Here is a 23,026-nt window from a genome sequence, read left to right as displayed (position 1 = left end):
ACTTTCCTTGAATTCTGTCAAATGATTTTTCTGCATATATTGGTTGCTCTTGCTTATCCGAACTATTTGCAATAAAGTGTTGTCTAACATTTAATCACTATTTTCAGTTAATTCTTTGCCCAGATGTATAATTAAATCATGTTCTAATAATGATAATTTTATTTCCTGCTTTCCAATTATTATACTTCTAATTTCTTACCTGACTCTAAATGTAGTGAAAAGTTCTTGTAAAAAAAATGAAAAAAAAAGTAGTGATGGTGGACAACTTTGTCTTGTTTTGATGTTAATAGAAATGCTTCTAGTGTTTCCCAATATACAACTGAGGTAGAGTAGTTTGATTTAATTAAGTTTTAAACGTATCCACCTGTTCCTATGTCTAGTAAGTTTTTTATTTAACAAAGAATGGATTTTAAATATTGAAATGCCTCTACCTTCTATGAAGATGCTTATGATTTTTCTCCTTATATAAAGCAATATGGTAAGTTGTTAATTTATTTCTTAATAATGAACCATCCTTGCACTCTTAGAATAAATTCCACTTGGAAATGTGCTGCTTGATCCTTTCAATAGACTTCACTAATGATTTTTGGCTCAATATTCTTAAGCAAAATGAAATCACAATTCCCTTGCGACTTTATTGAATTTGGGTATCTTTGTTATACTCACATTTTAAAACACGAAAGATTTCCTTCTTTATCTAGGTCCTAGAAAAATTTAAAGTGCATTATAATTAGAATTTCATTCTGAATCTTGAGGGGTTGGGATGTATGCAGGTGGTGCTGGTAGGAGTTAACTCCTTGAGAATTCTGTTTCTTCTCTGTTAATCTGTTTAGGTTTTCTGTATGTTCTATAATCAGTCATGAGATTTTATTTTTCTTAAACTTAACCGTTTTATTTGACTGTTTGAACACAACAGCAAGGATCTGGACAGAATTCTCCATTCACCATTTTTATTAGGATACCAATGATTCTTCTCTTTGCTTCTTAATTGGTTAGTTTCATCTACTTCATTTTATACCAAAAAAAAAAATCAACATTTAGGTTTATTTACTAACTCTACATCTTTTTTATTTCACAATTTATTTCCTGTCAACTGTTTCATACTATTTTTTAAAGTTTCTTCTTTTTCTTAAGAACTATGTTTCACACATTTATTTTGGGTTGGAGTCAGTTAAGTAAGAGAAAGGAAAATGAGGCATCAGAGATAAGGCTAGAAGGTTATAAAAAGGTAGAGAAATGGTGGGAACAAAGAAATGGTGCATATCAGAAGGAATCATTGTCTAGTGATTTTTAAAAAATAGACAGTCTTATTTGAATATACATATTAAATACTTATTTAAATACAACGTATTTGTTGATGAGAATCATTTGGCAAAAAGGGAGAGAATTTATGGTGCAGCAGAGGAAGGGGTTAATTGTGGAAGCAAAGTCCTTGAGGAGGCAGGAGTACATGGCAACAATAGTACACGTGGCAACGCTGTTCCTAGGTGAGTTCTTCCTTTGCAACAGGAGGCAAAAGGCGTAATGGTAGAAGTGTGTACGCAGTCACTGTTGAGGTATGTGCTTATGAATCAATGAATCCAGTCGGCACAGCTGTCTTTCTCTAAAATTTTACAGCTTGAGTGTGCTCAAGGAATAGGCAGAGCGACAGACTTAGGTTTAACCTGGGTTGGGTTTCTGCCCATAAAAAAAAGGCACATGCATGAAATTCTGCTTAAAATTTCATGGGGTTCACGACCACATATGGTAGGTGGACTCTTGGCAAGGGTATTTGAGAACACTGTTAATATAGGACAGCATAAAGCGGGGAAATAGATTTTTTTCATGTTCTTCAGCGTTTGACACTTAACGTCTAACACAACAGTTGCAGGTTTGCTCGGCAGGATACTAGGCGCTCTCATTCTCACCTCCTTTTATTAATTTCTCCTCGGCCTCAGGGCTGAGCTTTGGGATACTATTCACCTCTGTGATTTTTCTTGTTAGAAAGCGTAGTAGAACCTCTCAGGGATGCAAGTGTAGTGGTATTTTTTTCTTTATTTAAGTTTACAAAATACATGCTTATAGAAAATTAAAACATTATAGAAATATATAAAGCCGATCATGAAAGTTCTCCCATAATTCCACTCCCTCACAAAACTACTGGTAACAATGTGCTGTTACTTCTCCATTATTATTTAGAACATTAACAAGTTGTTTCACCAAAAAAAAAAAGCTTGCACAACTTCCTTTTTTATCTAAGAGCAGATTTTGGACATCTTATTATTCCAGAAACATTTCTCATTCTTAATGGAGAGAAACTGCATGAGGATACCATAATTTATTATACTAGGCCCTTACTGATAAGACATCTGGGCTGGTTTTAATTAAAAAATAAAGGTACAATGAACTTGATTGTGTATACTTGGCAGATTGCTCCTAACAGGCAGTTTTCTAGTAACTTCCTTCCTAATGAAGCCAAAGAGTCCAAACATTTTCAGCATACTCTGGGAAGCTACCCTCCTAAAGGCTGTAGTACCTACACTCCCACCTATGGCATGCAAGACGGGGTATGCATAATTTGGAAATGCTTATTCAAAATTAGGGTCTAATTTTAAGATTTGAAACCAAAATTTTAAACCGCCTGTTCCTGTAATTGTTTTTTCTAACTACAGAAAGTGAAGTGTGACAAATTTTCTTGACTGATTAGGGAATTGGGATCCTTAAAGACAAGGTCTACAAAGCAGAAAGAGGCGTAGGCATCAGAAACGTTAACACTTTTCTATAAAGTCTTTGCAAAAGACCGCAGGCCTTGCTACGGCTTCAGGTGTCTCCACTGGTGGCTCCAGCTATTTCCCCAGGGTTTGATACCTATACTGGTAACTACTGCTTGTGGCATAAAACTGCAACTCAAAACACGAGCTTTCCCCATCACCGACTGCGTCGACTGCGGCAGACACGTCTTTGCTCCTGGACTCCTGGAACACACACTCGTCCCACGTCTGGTTTCACCCACTTCACGCCTCATTTTAGAACACCCATTCCCTCCTCTGACCTCTCAAGTCTCAGCTCAACCACCACCGACTCTTAGGTCTTCCAGAATCCGTCCCGGGGAAAATGAATGGTCTTTTCCTCTGTGTGACCCCAGCTTTTCGCTGGTACCTCTATGACAGCATTTCTGTAATAAGCCACTCAAGTGGAAGTCTTAAAGGACAGACTCATCTCGCTTGTCTATTTCCTGAACATTATCTAGTGCAGAACTGTGCAGAATGCACACTCAAAAACTGCCTGTGGAATAAACATATGTAATTTAAGTCTTCAATCCTTTAATCCCAAATTATCAGTCAGATACTAGTTTTTAAAGGATTAAAAAAAGATTGCTCCCTTCAAAACACGTCCTACTAGAGTTAGCAGTTTCGTAAGTTAAAAAACAAAAAGGTATGTTTTAATAAAGGTGACAAAATATTCTGTCTTTAGAATAGTTATGCTCAAAAACCTGCGTATGCTTGACATCTGCATCTTACCTCCTAGGATCTCAAATTGTTTATTTTAGAAATAAAAACACGGGGAGAGGACAGTTTATTGTAAAATATGAAGAAGCAATGATTCAAGCATCTGAGTTTTGCTTTATATTCCTAGCCAGAGCACAATGACTGGATGGTCTCATCAATGCCAAGCTAAAAAAACCAAAAACAAACAAACAAAACTGGAACCACCATGAAGACACTGCCACATTAAAATCTCTTTCTCTTGATAATTTCTGGCTTCCAGCTGACTGGATGAGTTTCTTCTGTCTAAAAATAGAAAAGTAAGCAAGTTAAAACAAAGTATTATTGGTTTGCTTCATATTTAGTAACTTTTTTTTATTTTTATATATAAACTTTTTTTACTGAGTTATAGTCATTTTACAATGTTGTGCTGTAACTTCCTTTCTAACATAAATAAGGTATTCATTCTAAATTATGTTACTTGGCAGTTCTTTTTAAGACGAGGTGACCAACTTTTGACATTATTGGAATTTAATGAAGGATGAATTCATTCAACTATTAATTGTTTATGGTTTTTCATCTTAAATAAAATTGCTATTTAGATATTCTAATAACACCAAAGTTTATGATTCTAGAATTAATCTGCATAGCAATCCACTTATTCGCTGTTACTCTCAGTGTACCATTTTCCCAGTAACTTTAACAAGGAAAGCTGAGATAAAATTAAAACTATGGATTGCTGGCATCAATGAAAGCAATACAGAAATCAATGAGCAGACACTACTCAAGATGACAAATACTTTAATACTATGAAGATTATCCTCCCTTTGATAATTACGTTAACTCTAAAATGAGAAAACGCATGCAAAATTGGCATGACATTTACTTTCCTTTAAAATGTGTATGAAACAGGGAACTTACTGCTGTATCATCCTCTCTGTACACTTTGATGGTTTTATCAGCTTCAGCTGTTAGTAACCGACTCTCAGACTGATCAAAAGCACAAGCAAATATTCCTGATTCACTGTCCAAGGACCCAGGCTGCACTGCGGCATGAACTCTCTGGAAATTGTAGCCAGTTCTCCAGTCCCAGAGATGCATAGTGCCATTGTCAGCTTAAAGGGAAAGATACAATTAAACTTGGTAAGCCTTTAATGAGTCAGTCTGATGAACATTTATTATTAGGCACCAATCATTAGCCAAGTACTGTGCCAATAACTACAGTTATAAAGATATGAAGACGCAGGCACTCAGATTTCTCTTAGTATCAGCTGACTTTCATTTGTGCTCAATTCAGAATTTGTTACATATCTCAAGAAGCACCACAAGATGACATTCATTTCTAGAATATACAAGCCAACTTTGGGTGATTTCTGGCATAAACCCCTTAGACTTATCAATTTGAGAACTTAAAGAGAGCTAAGCCATGAAATATGCTACAGGTACTAGGAATATGCATGAACACACACATGAACATTCAAACACACAGTGAAAAGGCAAGTTCTGCTATAATACTTAAGTATAATGACTTAGGAATTTTACTCACTCACTAAAAGAAAAAAATGACAGACTAAAGCATATCTATCATAAAAATCTTATTTTACCTCCAGATACAAGCACCCCATCAGAATTTACTGTCAATGTGTTAATAATAGCATTATGACCAGAAAGATTTTGAATGAAACTTCCATCGGGGAATTTCCACTGTTTTATGTTATCTGGAGAACCAGATGCAAACGTGTAACTGAAATAAGATGAAAAAGAATTAATGACAAAGTAAACCAAGTTAAATAAAATGTCAGATTTTAAAAATGCTTATTATGGTTGTATTTCGCATCTGTAGTCATGATCCATGTAGTTTTAGTAAAATATTATTGTCATACCAAGAGAGAAAAACATCAAGACATCTGTTCCAAGTTAAACCAGATTTTCAAATTATTTTAAATGTATTCTAAGCCCTAGATTAAAGTTTTCTTCTTCTTTCATTTCCCCATTGCTCAACACTGAGCTAAAGCAATAAATGTGCAAACCCTTAAACTCACATAAAGAGCGAGGGGTGATGTAACTATTTTGGTGAGAGCAAGAGAAAAGCCAGAGAGAGAGAGAAGAAGAAATGGAGAAAAGGAAAGAGAGAGAGGGCAAGAGGGAGAGAGAAAGGGAGGAAGAAGGAGAGAGGGAATAAAAGTAAGGGAGAGCAGGAGAGGGAGGAGGACGGAAGACATGAATGTGACCAGAGAAGTGCCGGGTGACGCGGTGTCACAGACGACAGGTGGTGATGCTGCGCTCCATCTCTTTGGATATCCTGACTACACTGTTCATGATTCCTACTACTTTTTTCCCCTATGGATACTACCTTCCTCCTTAAAAATTAACCATTCTACTTATATCTCAGTGTCTACTACCATTTATTTCCAAAACATTAAATCTAGCTACTATTAGCTTCTATTATGACATGCAGCTTTTCATCATGATTTATTCAGATTACCTCATTTGACATTACCATTTTTCACGGTGTAGGAAGTTTTCCTTATCTTATAAAGGGCACGAAGCAAAATACTACACAGGGAAAATAAAAGAAATGCATGTTCCTAAGTGGCACAGGCCTGAAAATGGCACAGGCCAAATGCCGACCAAACTAGCACTAATGTTGCGATTTCTACACTATACCTAGAACCAACGGAAGGACTTTGCTTAGGGAAATATACTTACTGCCTTGGATGCAAAACCACAGCCCTGACTGATTTTTTGTGATTTGTTAATGTGACTCTTGTTTTTCCAGCCACCAAATCCCATAATCGTATTGTAGTGTCATGGCTTCCTGTAAGGGAGATACACACACAACCCCAAAACATAAATGCAAAAAAGGGCAAAAATTAAAACATAATAAAATCTGAAGCACTCTTCCATTGGCGCACATATACTAAGTAAAAGTCGTATTAACTCTTAGCTAATTGCTATATAGTTCCAAAGTTTGGGGCTAATTTTAAATTTAACTGTTAAACAAATGTAATAAACGTGTGTTGTCCTGTCATCTGAACAGCTAAAACAAATGTGAATAACAAACAAAACAAATGCATGGTATTATCCCCTGAAAGAGAAGAAGGAAAAAACTTCAATGATTTTTTAGTTACCAAAACACATCAAGGGAGGGGGTTATCTTCTAATCTCAGAGTAAATATCCATTGCTATTAGCCTTATTAGAAGCGAAACAAGACTCAAATCCGCTCAGGGTATTTTGTCTTCTAACTTCAATTCCCCAACTGGTAATTCTGATACCATAAAACAAGGCTTAGCTGCATCTAACGGCACCATTTTCTAGTCAGACGTTACACCATACAACATAGGACGTATCCTATGATACGTAAAAAGTATGAGATAAAACAATCGAATGGAACGTTACCACAATACATTTCAAATGCACACAGAAACACTGTATATCCAGCACAAAGCCAGAGCCACGGTAAAGATGAAAAGCATATGACACATAACCTTACTGCACTGATATGATATACTGTAAACCTGGAAAGCGGCGATCGTACCAGTAATAATTTGTGGTTCTGCAGCTTGACACCTCACGGTAGCAACCGCATTAGTATGTCCAGATAACGTGTGGACACTGGCTTTAGTCCTCACATCCCAAATCTATAAAAATACAACAGACATACTGTCAGAGAACAGGTGTTCGTATCTCAGGCAGGTCACTGGGAATTTACCAGACAATGGTGTGTGCCTGTTTGACTATGACCAAGAAAGTGCTTACGTGAACTCGTCACCTGTGAGCTGGCTGGGGAATGGAGACAGGAGGCAGCCAATGGGGGAAACAAGCTAAAAGATCCGGAAACCTACTGTCTAGAGTGGGTCTAGTGGGGCCACTGAATGAAGCAGCCAACGGACCACAGCTCTGGTCAGAGACCGGAATGTGAGAGTGTCAGGGGTGGGGCACTCCAATGATAAACATGGCGAGGCCACACAACTGAAGATGTAGCTGGAAAAAACATACAAGTCAAGAAACTGAGACTAAGGTATTGATGAGTCAAGGTACCTATCTTTAAATTCTCTGTCAAACAATATATGACTGCAGTATCAAACAAGCACACTGTGAGATGCAGTATGTGCCCAGGTTGGCACAGAGCTCTGCTCCACTTACCCGTGCCGTGGAATCTCGGCTACAGGTCACCAGCACGTCGATTGTTGGGTGTAAATCCAAGCCATACACTGCACTCAGATGTCCGTGGTAGTGCCTTATAACCTAACGGATAAAGAAGGAAAGTTAAAATGTCTACAGTGAGAAAGGGCAAAGGGGCTCCTAACGTTTTAAATCCTTCACTCCATGCTTACCTTGTTATACTCAAGATCCCAGCATTTGACCTGTTTGTCCTCCCCGCAGGAGAAGAGGTACGGGCTCCGGGTGCTCACTATCACACCGCGCACCGTGCTGATGTGCCCCGTTAATGACAGTTTTAACTTGCCACTAGCCAAGTCCCATATCTGCAATCAAAGAATACTCAAGTTTTCTTCTTGTTGATTATACCAAAGCAAATTTTTAGACTCTTGATGTTAAAACTGTCTTCAAAAGGTGAAATATAAAAACATATACAAATATGAAAGTTTGCAAAATGACCCCAACAGCAAAAATAAAGGCAGGAAAAAAAGAGAATTAAAAGGCATATTTAAACAGAAAATATCTACATAGATGACAAAAACTTAGTATTCTTAATATATAAAGGATATCATTAAGAGCAAAATATAAATACTAAGGTATTAAATTAGCCGAGGATGGTATCAATTAAAAAAAAAACCCTGCAAGTAGCAAAGAAAGGTATCAGAAAGTTCAACCTCACTCAAAATTTTATATAAACAGTTTTTAAAAGATTAGATATTCACTTCCACTTATCACATTAGTAGATATTTTTAAAGAAACACAAGCAATCTGCTGAAAAGAACCCTCTCATAGGCTGCAAGTATCAATTCACCCATTTTGGAAAATGATTTTTACTTTGGGGGTCAACTTCAAGAATGTTTGACCTGTTGTGGGGAGGGTATAGCTCAATGGTAGAGCGTGTGCCTCGCATGCATGAGGTCCTGGGTTCAATCCCCAATACCTCCCTCAAAAAGTATAAACAAGTAAATAAACCTAATTACCTCCCCCCACCAAAAAAAAAAAAACCTAAAAAAAAAAAAAGAGTTTGACCTGTTAACACCTTTTCTGGGAAACTATCATAACAAAATAATTTGAAACACAGAAAAAGCTTTAGGCGTAGAGTAAATTACAGCATTACTTATGATAGGGACAATCAGGAAACTAAAAAACTTCAATGTCCAACATTAGGAAAACAGATTATAGAATATCTAAATGATATAATACTACGGCGCCATTTAAAAAGATGTGATTTTTCACAGGAATATGCTTTTGACTTAAGTGAAAAAAAGCTGGGAACAAATTTACATATCAAACATGATTTTAAAAAGATACATATTTATGTACACACAGGAAAAAAGCTCAGAAGAAAATGCACTGATACATATACACAGAAATAAATGTCAAAAAGAAAGTCATTCAAATACCTGACAGTGGTAAGATTACATATAGATCTATATTCTTTTATACTTCTTTACATTTTTCACATTTTTTTTTTTTTACAGATAAGCACACTTTAACTTCGTAACCAGAAGGGGAAAAAACTTAAATATGAAGGAATTAGTTGTAGACAGCATGTACCGTCTGGAAAAGAAACTGTTTAAATACCACTTTTCAAACAGCTATTTATGTGGAACTTTTAACTGGTATAGATGATAAATTTTACTCCACACTCAGGTTAAGAAATCAGAGAACTACAACAGCAATTGCCACCCGAGGAAATAACTTAAAACCCATTAAAATTACAAGGCAAGCACAAAGTCATGTTTATTTTTTTCTTCTTTCCTTATTACCTTTATAGTTCTGTCAGCAGATCCAGTAACAAACCACTGATTTCCAGGTTCCACAGCAATGCATCGAACCCAGCCAAGATGCCCACTGATCACCTGTGTTAAAAGAGCAGGCTCATTACACACAGGCTTAAGTTTAATCAGTATGAATTGCTCCCCCACATCTTCAAATGATAAGTTTATGAGATTATCTCCCCATTAGATTCTAGAGTAAGTACTAAATTATCTTCAGTGTGTGAATGGATACACAAACTGTGGTGTATCCTTACAACACACTATGACTCAGCAACAAAAAGGCATGTGTTAACACGTGCAACCTGGATGAATTCAAAGTCTGTTTTATTGAATGATAATTTATATAGCTGCACTTTTCCTACTATAGACATTTTATTTTAGATCTAGTAAATCTAAATGACTTTGAATCATTTTAATTTGCTAGAATTAAAAAGATAATTGGTAGGGCCAAAGAAATGTCCCCTTGGCCTTCATATAGAACATCTCACAAACTTTCCTAAGTTTATCTTACGTGCTCTGGAGTAGCCTTCTACCAACATTTTGTACAGAATACAAATATAGCTTCCACTTACTGGAGTCTCTTTCACAAAATATCTTTTAAGATGGTGCTAAAGCCCCTTTCCCCATCCCTCCTAGATTGCTCTCCAGCTCTCATATTCACTCCTTTTCCTCCTTATTCGATTTCTCCGCTCTTGTTTAACTGGAAAGCAGTGATCATGTTTCATGCAGTGGAATAATATACATATTCACTCACCCGGTAGAGTTTCCATGGTGGGTGCCACTGGGGTTTTGGCATTGTAGGGGCTTTTTTAGCCATCAGGGCGGAGTTCTTGGCATTGCCACCTTCCATAACAACCTAGATATGGAACAGATTGCATTAACATTAAAGTGATCATACCTAAGGTCTCCTGTTATCAGTTCAAAAGTGGAAATTCAAAGAAGGGATTTATGAAGGTTTTTTTTTCCTTAAAAGAGGAAAGGACAGCTGAAAAATACTTGCATACCTAGAAAATGAGCCTAAGACTTCTAATTAGAACAGTATTTTCTGTATGTTCATTTCAATTTTAAAAATCAATTTAAAAAAATCTCAGGGAGGCAGAACATTAGCACTGAGAGCACTTATCACTGTGCGTGGCTCCAAAGCCCAACTCTGCCAATTACTAGCTAATAATGACCTTGGGTAAAAATTATGTAATCTCTGTGCCTCGTTAGTAAAACAGAAGTAACAGCGCCTACTTCCTACAGTCATTATGCAGACTGACAGAGGAGTGAATGCTCTGTGTAAGCTCGTCCTCTTAAGTAACTGTAACTGGATTACTGCCACTGCCTCTCACTGTCATATTTTAACATTACTGACTGAATATTACGAAGGACAGCCTGAGAGTTCCTTCTATTTATCTCCCATAGGAATATCTAAGTACTACTTTAAAAGGTACTCGAGCTGATATAACCGTCTACTGCTGGCATCCACCTATCCATCCATCCAGAAAAGCCTGTAAAGCTCCTGCCTTCCAGAGGTTTGCATTATAGCCCAAGCCTGGCAGACGTTGTGAATGGAGGCTTAAGAAACGTGGCAGGACTACAATCCACTCACTTCATAAGGTGACTGCATACTAATCTGAGGAAGGAAAGCCTGCACTTTGAGTAAACTGCATATTTTCAGTTATTCTTTCTATACTTTCAGCAATAGTAACAGTAGCCGCCACTTACTTACAGACATAAATTTATGCATTACTAAATGCTCATTTATAAGACACTAATTGCATAGCTTGCGAATATTACGATACTAATAGCACTCAACTCTAACTGTATAAACCAACTTAGAGTTTAGTAAAAAAGACTTTTATACCTAATACATACTAATACAAGTTTCTGAGTAACATTCCCTGTATTTTTAATAGTGGGTAATAAAGAGCAACATCCTATTATTTTCATCAAAATAAATATTATGTCCAATGTGCAAGCAAAAATAGAATTAAGAGAATTTTAAATTCTAAAAAATATATCAATTCACTAGCAACTTAAATTTTAGGGCTATGACATATTAACAATTACCTTAGGCTGATATTTACTTGAATAATACCAAGGAAAATGTTCATTTATTTAATACTTAAGGTAAGAATCTTGGGACAAAGGGACACAGGCAACATGTTCTAAAAGTGAGCAACCTGCAGCGTGATGTGATTTGGCACAGGGAAACTTACTGCCCCTGCAGGCTGTGCGCGGTCGGAAGCCCCAGGATGTCGGTATTCACCTCCGGCGGGTGCACTGCGATTTGCATCGCCCCTGAGGCAAAAGAAACATCACATTCGAAGTAACTAATGCCTCTAGTCATGTGCTCTGCAGAATTGACTCTTCACACATTTTTGTAAGCACTGGTAAAGTGTCATGTAATCCATAATTACAAAGGAACACAATTTTAAAATGAGAAAAAATGTGAACAATAAACTATGCTTTCAAAATCTTTGTAAACAGAAGCGTGATATTTCCTACCTGGTCTGAGAAGTAGGTAAGGCCACAGCTAAGGACTGTGCGGCTGATTCACTTGGCATTCTCTGGACCTTAGTGTCTGCTGTCAAAGCAACCCCTGTTAAATTAAAAAAGAAAATTAACTCCTTTTAGTAATGATCTCTGTTTTCATTTACATGCATTTACAAAAAAGTGCTGAAGGAAAACATATCCAAAAAGGTAATAGTCATTATCACCATGTGGTGATACTACAAAAATTTTTATTTTGAAGGTCTTTTGTTTCCAACTTTTTTATAATATTGCCCAACACACATCTCAGATTTGAGTTAATCAAAACAGTTTGGTATTACACAGTCCAAGATAGCAAAGTTCAATTTCTATTATCTTAGAATATTATCTTGAAATATAAAAATTAAGCTGTTCCCTAAATACATTAGTTAGAATATTTCCAAGGGTGAATGAAAATTACTACAAAAAGTATCAATTTATTTAAACTTTTAATACAGTGAATCCTGTCCTCCAAAATTACTAGAACCCGGATATACCAAGCTTTTTGCCCTTCACCCTATTACTATTATCCTGGCCACTCCACTTGTGTGCCAATTCCTCTATACATACAACATGCTCAGGACACATTTCCATCATACCTGCTTCTGTACTAACACTTCTGACACGTTTATAAGCTTAGTGATATTTATGTGTCTTGGCTAAGCCTCCAGATAAAAAATCTGTCTTAGCTTGGAACAGTCTTACCATCTTTGAATTCCTACCAAAGTGCCTGAAAAAAAAACAAACGCTTGAGAATGTGTGTTGAATGAATGCATGTGACATTAAGTATTATATTAGTTAATTATCACCTAAGAAACTATGCCTGGATGCCCGGTTATTGAGCTTGATTATTTTACAGGTAATGGGAATCGCACTGTTGGCTCACTCATGGAAATACATGTAACAACAAGACAATTGTTAACAGCTCACTTACCAGGTCCTGGTGGATATGGATGTGTACCTGTCACCAAATATTCAACTTCTTGTCCTATTAGAAAAAGACAGAGAGAAAACTCATCAATGGTAAAACTACCTTATATACAAGTATCATCCCTTTTAATGAATTAAATAATATTAAATTATCAACTGGATTTCCCAAATTAAACCCAAGCCTCATAAAAAAGGCAAGTTGATCATTTTTGTTTTGTCTTCTGAAGACCATGGACACAGCTGTTTCCCTGACCATTTGCCAATGTGATGTCGAGAAAGCCTGTACATTACCTACATTGCAATGGTGTGTAGAGAGGTCATCCTATCAAGTAATAACCCACTATGGTTTTTCTTCCAAGAAAATGGTTTTCCTGTGGAATTTTGGATTATCTTTATTCCTTACAATTTCAATACTTGATATCACCTTTCTGAATTACAGTGAAAATAGACATAAGGTCTCCCCAAAGGTTAGAAGTTTTTCCTTTAGTCTCCATTACGACTGTCTCCATATCCTAAGAATTTCTGCCATCATTATAGCACCATTTTAAAATTCCCTACAAGGAAAAAAAAATCCATCAACCAATAACCTCACTCACTACTCCAATGAGGAAATCAAGACTGTCATGATACGGGGATAGCTGGTAAATAGGGTGTGGTTCAAAGAAGTCTTTCCCGGAGAAGCACCAATGAGATATTCCATTTTTCTATTTTCAAAATTCACATGTACATCGTGACATTTCTGACAATGTTATTCTCACCTTGATTGGCAGGATACTGTTTGTGTCCATATGAATCTGATGCATTCTGAGGGCCTTTCTCTTTAAAATTTTCTTTTGAAGTAGGCATATGCAACACAGGACCATATTCATTACGCAGCTTGATTGCCATTTTTCGTTTGTGACTATTTAAAAATTATAAACATAAAAATGTATCTTTGAGAACTCTAAATATATTCACCCATGTCAATATATTCACAGATAGCCAGGACACAAGTTTTTAAATAGCTTAGGTTTGCCTAATCATGTAGAAAAAGTTTCTATTACAATCTTAAAGTTAAACAATATTTAAAAAAATTTCCAAGTGCATTTCCACACTTTCATTCATAATCTACCACACAGCATCCATTAAGTCTAAGTACTATTTTAGTTTGTTAACCAATTATATAAAACCTTTCATGTTGATTTATCAAGTGTCTGATTTTAAAATATATAGAAACTAATATATCCTTTAAAAAACTTCAAAGCCAATATACTTCCCTTCAAAAGTCTAAATATAAAAATAAAGTAAAAATTTCTATAGTAACCTTTCCTGGATATATCTAAAAAGATTAGTTAGAACTTATCTGAATACTTAGTTCAATATTTTAAAAAGAAATGCACTTATTATGTTACTTTTAAGGATAGCCCACTTTATAAATTAAATATAAATGCTTATTTGAGGAATTAGGTAGATTTTTAAAGAAAGGTGAAGGACAAAGAAGGACCACTGCACATAATGCAATCCCAGACTGGAGCTGGAGATGTAGAACCAAAAATATGCCACCACTCAAAAATCTTCATCATACTAACGAGAAAAGATGGGAGTAGAGGTACTGGCCAGGTACAATTTCAGCTCAGCAAGGCTCTGAGAGCAGCAGGAAGCTGAAAGCACATACAAAGTGATTGATTATAAAATATAACACCTAAAAGGGACTCTCCTACTTACTGGGTACTTGTAAAATGCAATTAATTAATGGGATTTTCATTGTAAAAGATAAGGCCAAAAAAAAGTTAAATCAGCTTAAATTATGCCCAGACACCACTCAATATTGAATAGATATCCTATGAGTTAGTATTACTAGTCTTTCAAGTCCCCCTCTCCCTGCTCTCTTGCCCCAGTATCAGAAGTTCAAATATTCTAGCAACTGAAAAGGAACTATTCCTACCTCTCCTCATCCAAAGGCACAGGCTTTCCATTATCAGCCACAAACATATCATGGGTCCTCTTCAATGACCTGAACACAAGTGTGTGCACAGAATGTTTCTGTACCTCCTAGAAAGAAAGAGTGTAATTACATATCCAGCTACAAATTACACATACCATAACCTACATTAAAGTCAAATTAGTTATACTTTACATGTATAAATATGTAAAGAGTTTTGTACCACTCACCACAGCTATTTGTAGCAAGCTACAGGAGTCAAGCTCAGAGAAGAGGAGGAAGCTCCCCTTGGGCCAGAGCCCCAGGTATACCAACTGAGTGATGCCTGAGATTAGTCACTTATTCAATAAATAATTACTGAGCTTCTGTTAATTGTCTGGCAGGTATTGTGCTAGAAGCTAACAACAAAATGATGAAAAGCCAGCCTTGGTCTCTGTGCTCAAGAGGAAAGAGATGAATAAAAATAAGAAAAGTAACTCCACATTTTGATAATGCTATGAAGGAAACAAGCTGGATGCCGAGAAAGAGATCAGAGAAAGAACTCAGGGTGGGTAGGAAAGATCTCTCTGAGGTGTATTTAAGCAGAAGGGAGTTAGCCTTGCACAAAATAGACTAAGAAAAATCCAGGTAGAGAGAAAATGGCAAGTACAAAGGTGTTCAGTAGCTGAAATAATGCCAGAAGCTGCAGCACTGTATATGTTGTATATGTTGGGGAGATGGTGGGTTGTGATGCAAGATGAGGTTGCAAGAAGAGACAAAGTCCAGATTTTTTTTTTTAATATACCACTGCAACGGTCTGCATCTCTGCTCTAGTTACATGGGGCCACTAAAGAGTTTCAAGCAAGAAAAACCTTATCTACTTAACGTTTTAAACAAATCACTTACTGGGGGTGGGGGAAGGTGACAAAAAAGGAAGCAAAAAGATCACCCAAGAGCTAATGCATCAGAGCAGGTGGAAGATGATGTGGACTGAATTCAGATGATGGCAGTGGTCCTGGGCAAGAGTCAAAGATTTCTGAGATAAGACGAACAAGGCTCGCTAGGAGAACGGTTGTTCAAGCCATAGAAAAAGCAAAAACTCAAGAATGGCAGGTTTTCCCTGGGAAGAGCTGAGAGAGAAACTGAAGACCACAGAAAGGCCGCCAGTCTTTTAGGACACAGAATCACTGACTCTACTCCGCAGGCTGCGAGTACAAGCGGTCGAACATCGCCCGAAGGCCCGCCTCGGAGGGCAGCGCCCAGGGGCCAAATAAAAGCTGGAGAACTTATCTCAGGCTTCCAGCCCGGACACAACCTCCAACGCGAGCTCTCATCCGGCTTCTCTCCTTCCCTGAAAACCTTAAAAGAGACTACCCGGCCTCGGCCAAACAGCCTCCGCCCGCAGCCGCTTCTCTCCCCAGACTCCCAACACCCTCGATCCCCCAAGCCCGCCGCCAAAGAAAAACAGTCCAGAAGTAGAAGGTCCCTGAGCACTCAACTGTCACTTTACCTCGACCATGACGCCGCCGTTTACCCAGTCGCTCCGGCAGGGAAGAAACACTAATCACCAACACAGAAACCGCCGCCACACTGTGCAGCCCCTTCCGGAACTGGGCGCCTTGGCGCCGGACGTGACGTAAGGCTGCGCACGCGCGCTGGTCACCCGCCAGCCTCCAAGGGCCAGGGGGCGGGCCTTTCTCTCCGGGGCCGCCTTTGGGGCGGAGTTTTGGGACTGCCCGGCGGAAGCTGGTGGAGTCGCGCGGCTGAAGGTTTCCCTCGCTTCTGGGGAAGTCTTGAGATGATAAAGTTGTCTACTTTACTCTCAGCCTTAAATATTTTGGCTCAGGGACATGGTTGTTGTGCTGTATTTCCTGGAGGGTGAATGCTTTTTCTTTAGATAACCTAGGTAATCTTTCTAGGGAGGATCGGGAGAGAGCGCAGCGGCTCTCACACCTCGCCGCCTTTGGGTGTCGCCGCCTTGAGTTATGTCACCTGATTCCGCTACTTTGGTTCAGTTTGGCTGGAAGTGTTGAGATATCCTTGTATCTGTGGCGCCCCAAAACAATTCCGCTTACACTGTCCAGTAAACACTTGTTGAATATTGCGGAAGAGTTTCAATTTGAGAAAGTTTGCAAAAGAGTTTTCTTTTAACAGCATGTGGCAAAATCTCAAATTTATCTTCTGCTGACATAGTTGTTTTTTTTTCCTTTTTTTTTCTTTTTTTGCTAACCTCTCAAAATGGCATAACTCCTGGCCATGTTTTGGTTAATCTGCTGATTAATATGGCTTCAGCAATCCCAGGGTACAGCTTTTTAAAGCTGGTGGAAGAAAGACACAAGACTTAAGCCATTTCTATTTATATACATCCTGGTGCCAAAGTATTGGCATTTTGTTTTATACCCAGGTAAAATCCAGTTTGTGATCAGTCATGCCTAACTATTGCTCCTCCCAAGAAGGAAAATTGATGGAGTTGGACATTTTCAAACTTGAATAGACAAGCACTTTATTGGCTCTGCTTGTTCTTTAACTGTAACCAGGTCCACTGATCTTGTCTCCAGAGCACACTGCATTTGTTACTGAGTCCAAACCTGTTTTGCTCTGCAGGACAGGCCAATAAATCGGGAGACGAGGTGTTGGGGCAAGGAATAAGGACTTTATTCAGAAAGCCCGCAGACCAAGAAGATGCAGACTAATGTTCCAGAGAACCATCTTCCAAGTCAGAATTCAGGCTCCTTTTATACTAAAAAGGGGGAGGGGATGTGGTTTTTGCAGACTTCTTGGTGTGGGAAACCTTTGTTCTGGCAACTGTCCACATGGGTCAGATCGTGGTGTCCCTGTGTTTCTCCAACAAAACAAATGTTATTTTCTATTCTGCAACTTATTATATGAATGGAAAAGTGCTAATACCCTTAGAGGCCAGAGCCTTGAGAATGGGCTGTCCTGTCTATTTCAGGCTATAGGCAACATTCTTTTACAAAATGTGCAGAACCAGCAAGACTAAGCCTAGGAAACAGAGCACAGGGTTAAAGCCAAAGGAACAGATCTAATATGGAGTCAGATTTGTTCTTTTCTATTACACGTTATACTCCGAGAGGAGGAAAAAATCTGTCAAAAATATAGCAATGTGAATTGATAATCTCATTTAGAAACTAATTTTTAATTCATTACAGCCATTAAGGTCATGCTTCTATTTGAAAATACAATCTCTCTGAATATGAGTGTCAGTTTGGCCCTAAGAACTGATTTTTTTTGTGACAGTGGCCACTGATTGTAGGCCTTGCAAAGAAATGCCATAATATAAAACATATACCTGGGAAAACAATTCACAGTATACATTACTATAGATGGAAATAACTATATCAAAGAACATGATTTAAAAGAACAAGAAAATGATAGAAATATAAGCATGATTCTAATAGGTCTATGGCAGTATAATAACTATCTAGTTGTGCCTATTAACTTGTTAGTTAATCATCCTGAAAAAATCTTGTAAGCCATGCTGGTAAAAACATTATAATAATTGAATTAAGTTGCACTAGCTTATGCTCCTTGTAAAAACTCTGTTGAATCTACGTGAGTTTATTATCCACTTCAAACTTTCAGATAGAGCTCAGTGACCCTATTATCTAGCTCAGGGATCCATGAATTACCTGTATGTTATGCGAATATTGTATTTACATAAGAACTTGAATTTTTTTTCTGGTGAAGGGATCTCTAGATTTCTTTTGATTTGGAAAAGAATCCAGGACCCAGAAAATGTTAAGAATTTTTGTCCTGGCAGACACCCAGAGCTGCCTTATTTAACCAGTAGGGGTCACTGCTGCTCTTCATAAGGGTAGGAGGCTTTTGCCCAAAGGCATACAGGGTGAATAATTAATTAATATAAATAAATATTATTAAGTCTTCTGGGATTAAACCAATAGTAGAAATTTTAAGGAAGACCTCCCTTCATTAGTTAGGCTATTTTTTTCACTAACCAGTATAGGAGATCTCTTTATTCTGTTTTAAAAAAATAAACTTTCATATATGAAGTTAAAACATGCAACAAGGGGAAAGATCTCATTTGTACAACAATAAGTGAAAAATATGCAAGACATATAAAAAAATTAAGAGATATTTAAAAAGGTCTGAATCAGTGAAAATGCATACCTTATTCTTAGATAGGAAGACTCAAAATTATAAATATGTCAGTTATGTCATCAACCTAATCCTGGTCATATTTTACAGAAAAAAACTGTTAATTCAAGAAATTATTATTAAACAGTGAAAAATTTTTTTAAATGAATGTCATAAAATACTCAGTGTTTTACTGTATACTTAATGTATAAAAACTTTAAGTGATTTATTGCATTGTTTGAAAATACAGCTTCTCTTTCTAATGTGCAATTTATGCTTTTTTTAAAATAAAAAAGTCAGTTTCATTTCTAAACATTTGATCTTAATTTTCCCTTGAATTAATTCAGCAAACCCCAGAAGCCATCTCAGCCTAACTTACCAAAAGATAATTTGGGGGCGGGGCGTGGTTTACTATTTAGAAAGACATCAGGTGTCTCACAGGTTTGGTGGAAGAATCAAATAATCAAGGTTTGAAGTTTGGGTGTCTTCTGCTCTGAAGTTGGTAGGCTTTCTCTCTAAAAGGCTGCCATGAATACGACACCAGGCCAATCAACCTGATTATTTCCTTTGCTTATTTCTCTTGCAAACATTAAATTGGGGGAGAAAAGCTGATAGGGCTAGCCTGGGCAAGAGATCTACCCCCACTAAGTCACCTGTGGCTGGAGGGTCAGGATATCACAACACCTACAGGACCGCACACTGGCAGTTTAGAGGTCATTCCAGGAGAAGGGAGCAGCACTCCAACCAATGTTCATCACACCCTTTGTGGCTTTGGGTCTAATGTGAAGAGCATCTCTGTCTTTTTTGTAGCTCCTGTGACTGGCATTGGATTGAAGGAGAAAATGTCCTGTTTTCCCCTTATTGCCATGCTCCGTATCTGCTTCCTTGAGAAAAGCAAACTGACATCTTCCCAGTCAATAGAAGGAGACTCTCCATAAGAGACAGAGCTAGCCCTATGCTTCTTCTCTGCAAAGTGCTTCCCCACTGTACATGGCTAACCACTTACAGATGTCACTGCCACACTGGTGTCAGGCTTGCCCATCAAAGCTGTGGTGCAGGCTGGCCTCCAACTCTTCAGTGTTAATTTCTCCTTAAATTTAGTTTGATAGTGGTTCTCAAACTCTAATTCAAAATAAGATTAAAAAAACATACAGAGACTAACAATGATTTAATATCATTTCTCAAAACTTATGCCTATTTAGACAAAGAGAGTCAGTATTGCATGTTATTCATTCAATCATTCACTCACATATCGGTATGTTTGTAAACGAGTTCAACAGGTATTTGTCAAATACCTATCATGTGCAAGTGTCTCATGTACACCAAACGGTCATTCAAACCCCAAGTTTCAAGTCCAAAAGCCTTTTCCTTTCTAGTCATTTTTCTGTTGAAAGGAGGTTAGGTCCCTAAATTACTGTTTCCAAAGCCTCACCTTTCCCTGTCTTAGGTTCAGCACATAGTATTGTAAGTAATTTTTTTATTTTCTGTCTTCCCCCTCTAGGCACAAAGCTTCATGAGGACAGGGCACCTGTCTATCTTGGGGACCTATCCTTGGCCCCTAGCACACTACCTGCCACAAAGTGCTCTATAAATATTTGATGAACACAGACTGCCTTGTGCACTACAAACTGAGCCTGTCATGAATTGTAAAAGTATCACCAACGAACGCATGCACAGTCAGTACCAGCAAGTCTGTCCTTCTTGCCAGCGAGCAGCTGGACAGGACAGATTATCTCTGTTTCCTCTGTCACTGATCGACTGCCCTTGACTTACGTAAGAGGATCAGCTAATTTGAAGAACCCTGCACTGTTGACCAGAAAATGTAACTGAGCAAATAGTCCTCCCTTCCTCCTCCACCAATGGCATCAACATTTTCAAAAATTTAAGTATTTTGGCAAGCAGATTCTCTGCAAAAGCATTTCTTCTCTTTGAAAATATGGCAATTTTCTTTGTAATATCAGGCACTCTCAAGTGTTAGTATAGCTGTAATATAACTCTATAAAAATATCCAGCGAGAAATAGAATTAAAGAGAGTCACAGGCTTTATCACTGATCAGCCATGCCTCTCACACAGATGTGAATACCCAACACACACCCGCATGTTAGAGGGAAAAAGTAGGTGAAAATAAAGGCCAAGAATGACTGTGCCCGTCTGAGAGACTGGAGTCTCAACCACAAACCAAAAAGTACACTCTTTATCATGTTTGCGTTTTGTTGAGCAACATGGCTTAATGGGCACAGAGCGTGGACTGTTGGGTCAGACACACGTGGGTCAAGTCCTGGTAAAATGCTTACTACCTGATGCTTTGAGTAGTTGATTTAACCTCTCTGAGCCTCAGTTTCATCATCTGTAGAACTTAGTGGTTTCAAGAATTAAAGTAGGTAAATGATTATCAGAGATGGCATCTGAGGCTTGTTTCAATGGAGGCTCATTCACTCACTGACTTCGCAATTTTTTATCCAATGCCTCCCAGGTCTGTCTTGCTCACCAGTGTATCCCAAGCCTCTAGCTCACTACCTGTCACACAGGAGGCTCCCAAGAGCTATTCATTGAATGAATGTTTAGTTTCTGCTCTTATGGAATGTCCATTCTAGTAGTTTCCTTCCACGTTTCTGCTGACAATGGCAAGAATGCTTGTCAGAGCAGAATAAAGGAATTTTCACTTTAATGTACAAGCTTCTAGAATATGCTAGAAGAAACTTTAAAAATTAACAAACTTCTGGAAGTGAAATAATGGTCCTATTGCTAGTTGATGTAATGTCAGTGCTTGAAAATAAAGCAATATGATAGTGTTATATTAAAAGGAAAAAAAAATTTTAGTCTTCTTAACATTGTCTTTTTAAATCTGTAAGAATCTGACATCACTAAAATTAAACCCTGTCTGGATGATTAAAATAGACTTTTGTCAGTTGCATCTTATTTTAATTAATATACACATGCACACATATTTGCTTTCTCAGTCAGTGTGCATTCTTCTTAGAAGGATGAAAATTAAGCAGTCTTAAAGTACAGTATTGACTCGGTACTAATGAATGGAACTTACATCTGGAAAGATCCAATCAATTATTTTACTTAATTGAAGCTCGATACTTGGCTTCTATAAATCTGAGTTAAAAGCATTTGGGAATGTAACCCCTGCTATCCAGAGAGGAAAGAAATTTAGTAAGTCTCGTATCATTATCAAGAGTCCACTGCAAAGCATTGTTTAAAACATGCTCTCCTGATCCAAACCTGGGTAACTTGCTATCTTTTTAATAAAATCATTGTAAAAATTTAATGAGAATGTTTCACTTTCCAAAACCAAAAAACCCAGATGATGCTATAAAGCAGCAGCCCTGCTGGGATTTGTTGGCTCGGGTTTCCCTATTGATTCTTGTAAGAATTGTTCATCCTGATTGCAAAAAACAATGAAAAGATGAGAGAGATATGTTTGTTGGTTTATAGGAAATGAAGATGGGAAATGGGCCACATTTAGTTCCTGGGCTTCTACTTGGAATAGATGTTTGAAGGCATCACGAATGTTAAAATAATATTGTTTGTATAAACAATAGAATGTAATATATTACAAAAGTAAAATAAAATGTTAAATATGTATCCACTCACTGTAGTAATGACTTTGATTTAAGAACCTGTAATCTATTAGTCATTTTAATAATGTTTAGAATTTGTTGAACATTTTTACATATTAATAGAGAACAAAATATAAAAGGTGGTCAAGGCATTTTCTTTTTGATGTTGGTCTATCGGAGTGTCTGTCATAAATTGTAATTTTGTTACTCTGATTAATGTCTGAAAGAAAAGATAAACACATGGTAACATAATGTTATCCTTGATTTTAATGGTCTTTTTAAAAACTGAACTACAGGATTACCTGAAAACTTATCATTTATGGTAAACCTTTAGTTTGCTCACAGTGTTAGTGGGTGCCTTGTAAATGGGTCCAATTTTTTTGTGCTTGGATTAAAAATCGTTTTTTTCCTCACACATTCTTTGGGAGCCTGTGCAGCCTCCTTATTAATTTACAGGAAGAGTGATGATACACAGCTCTTTTAAAAATGTTCTCATTTCCCATCATACTGTCCAATTAAATGAACTGAAGGACTTTGGTGTTTCTAAACTCAGCCAACGGAGAACAGTTGTATGAGAAGTAAATAA

General features: G+C 37.4%; 1 protein-coding gene and 1 non-coding gene across 3 annotated transcripts; one reads left to right on the top strand and one right to left on the bottom strand.

Moving 5' to 3' along the window:
• Positions 1-2,016: 2,016 nt before the first annotated feature.
• Positions 2,017-16,390, bottom strand: PLRG1 (pleiotropic regulator 1). Of its 2 annotated transcripts, XM_031670093.2 has the most exons (16): positions 16,265-16,356; positions 14,779-14,885; positions 14,423-14,494; positions 13,613-13,755; positions 12,859-12,912; positions 11,901-11,994; positions 11,612-11,693; positions 10,162-10,263; positions 9,396-9,488; positions 7,803-7,952; positions 7,612-7,713; positions 7,004-7,106; positions 6,174-6,282; positions 5,069-5,208; positions 4,386-4,579; positions 2,017-3,770 (listed from the first exon to the last, which is right to left on the bottom strand). In XM_031670093.2, exons 4-16 carry the CDS (start codon positions 13,740-13,742, stop codon positions 3,711-3,713), a joined length of 1,413 nt encoding a protein of 470 aa, XP_031525953.1. In that variant the 5' UTR covers positions 13,743-13,755; positions 14,423-14,494; positions 14,779-14,885; positions 16,265-16,356; the 3' UTR covers positions 2,017-3,710. The 2 variants fall into 2 exon arrangements, with proteins under 2 accessions (XP_031525953.1, XP_006213235.1); XM_006213173.4 differs by lacking the exon at positions 14,423-14,494 and having other exon boundaries at positions 16,265-16,390.
• Positions 8,499-8,571, top strand: TRNAA-CGC (transfer RNA alanine (anticodon CGC)). The gene has a single exon. It is a non-coding gene; the product is annotated as a tRNA-Ala (tRNA).
• Positions 16,391-23,026: the final 6,636 nt, after the last annotated feature.

The sequence above is a fragment of the Vicugna pacos genome, chromosome 2 (assembly GCF_048564905.1).
Source record: "Vicugna pacos chromosome 2, VicPac4, whole genome shotgun sequence".
In the NCBI taxonomy this organism is placed as follows: Eukaryota; Metazoa; Chordata; class Mammalia; order Artiodactyla; family Camelidae; genus Vicugna; species Vicugna pacos.
The sequence above is the reverse complement of the archived record's forward strand: the minus strand, read 5'-3'. Positions and strand labels throughout refer to the sequence as shown.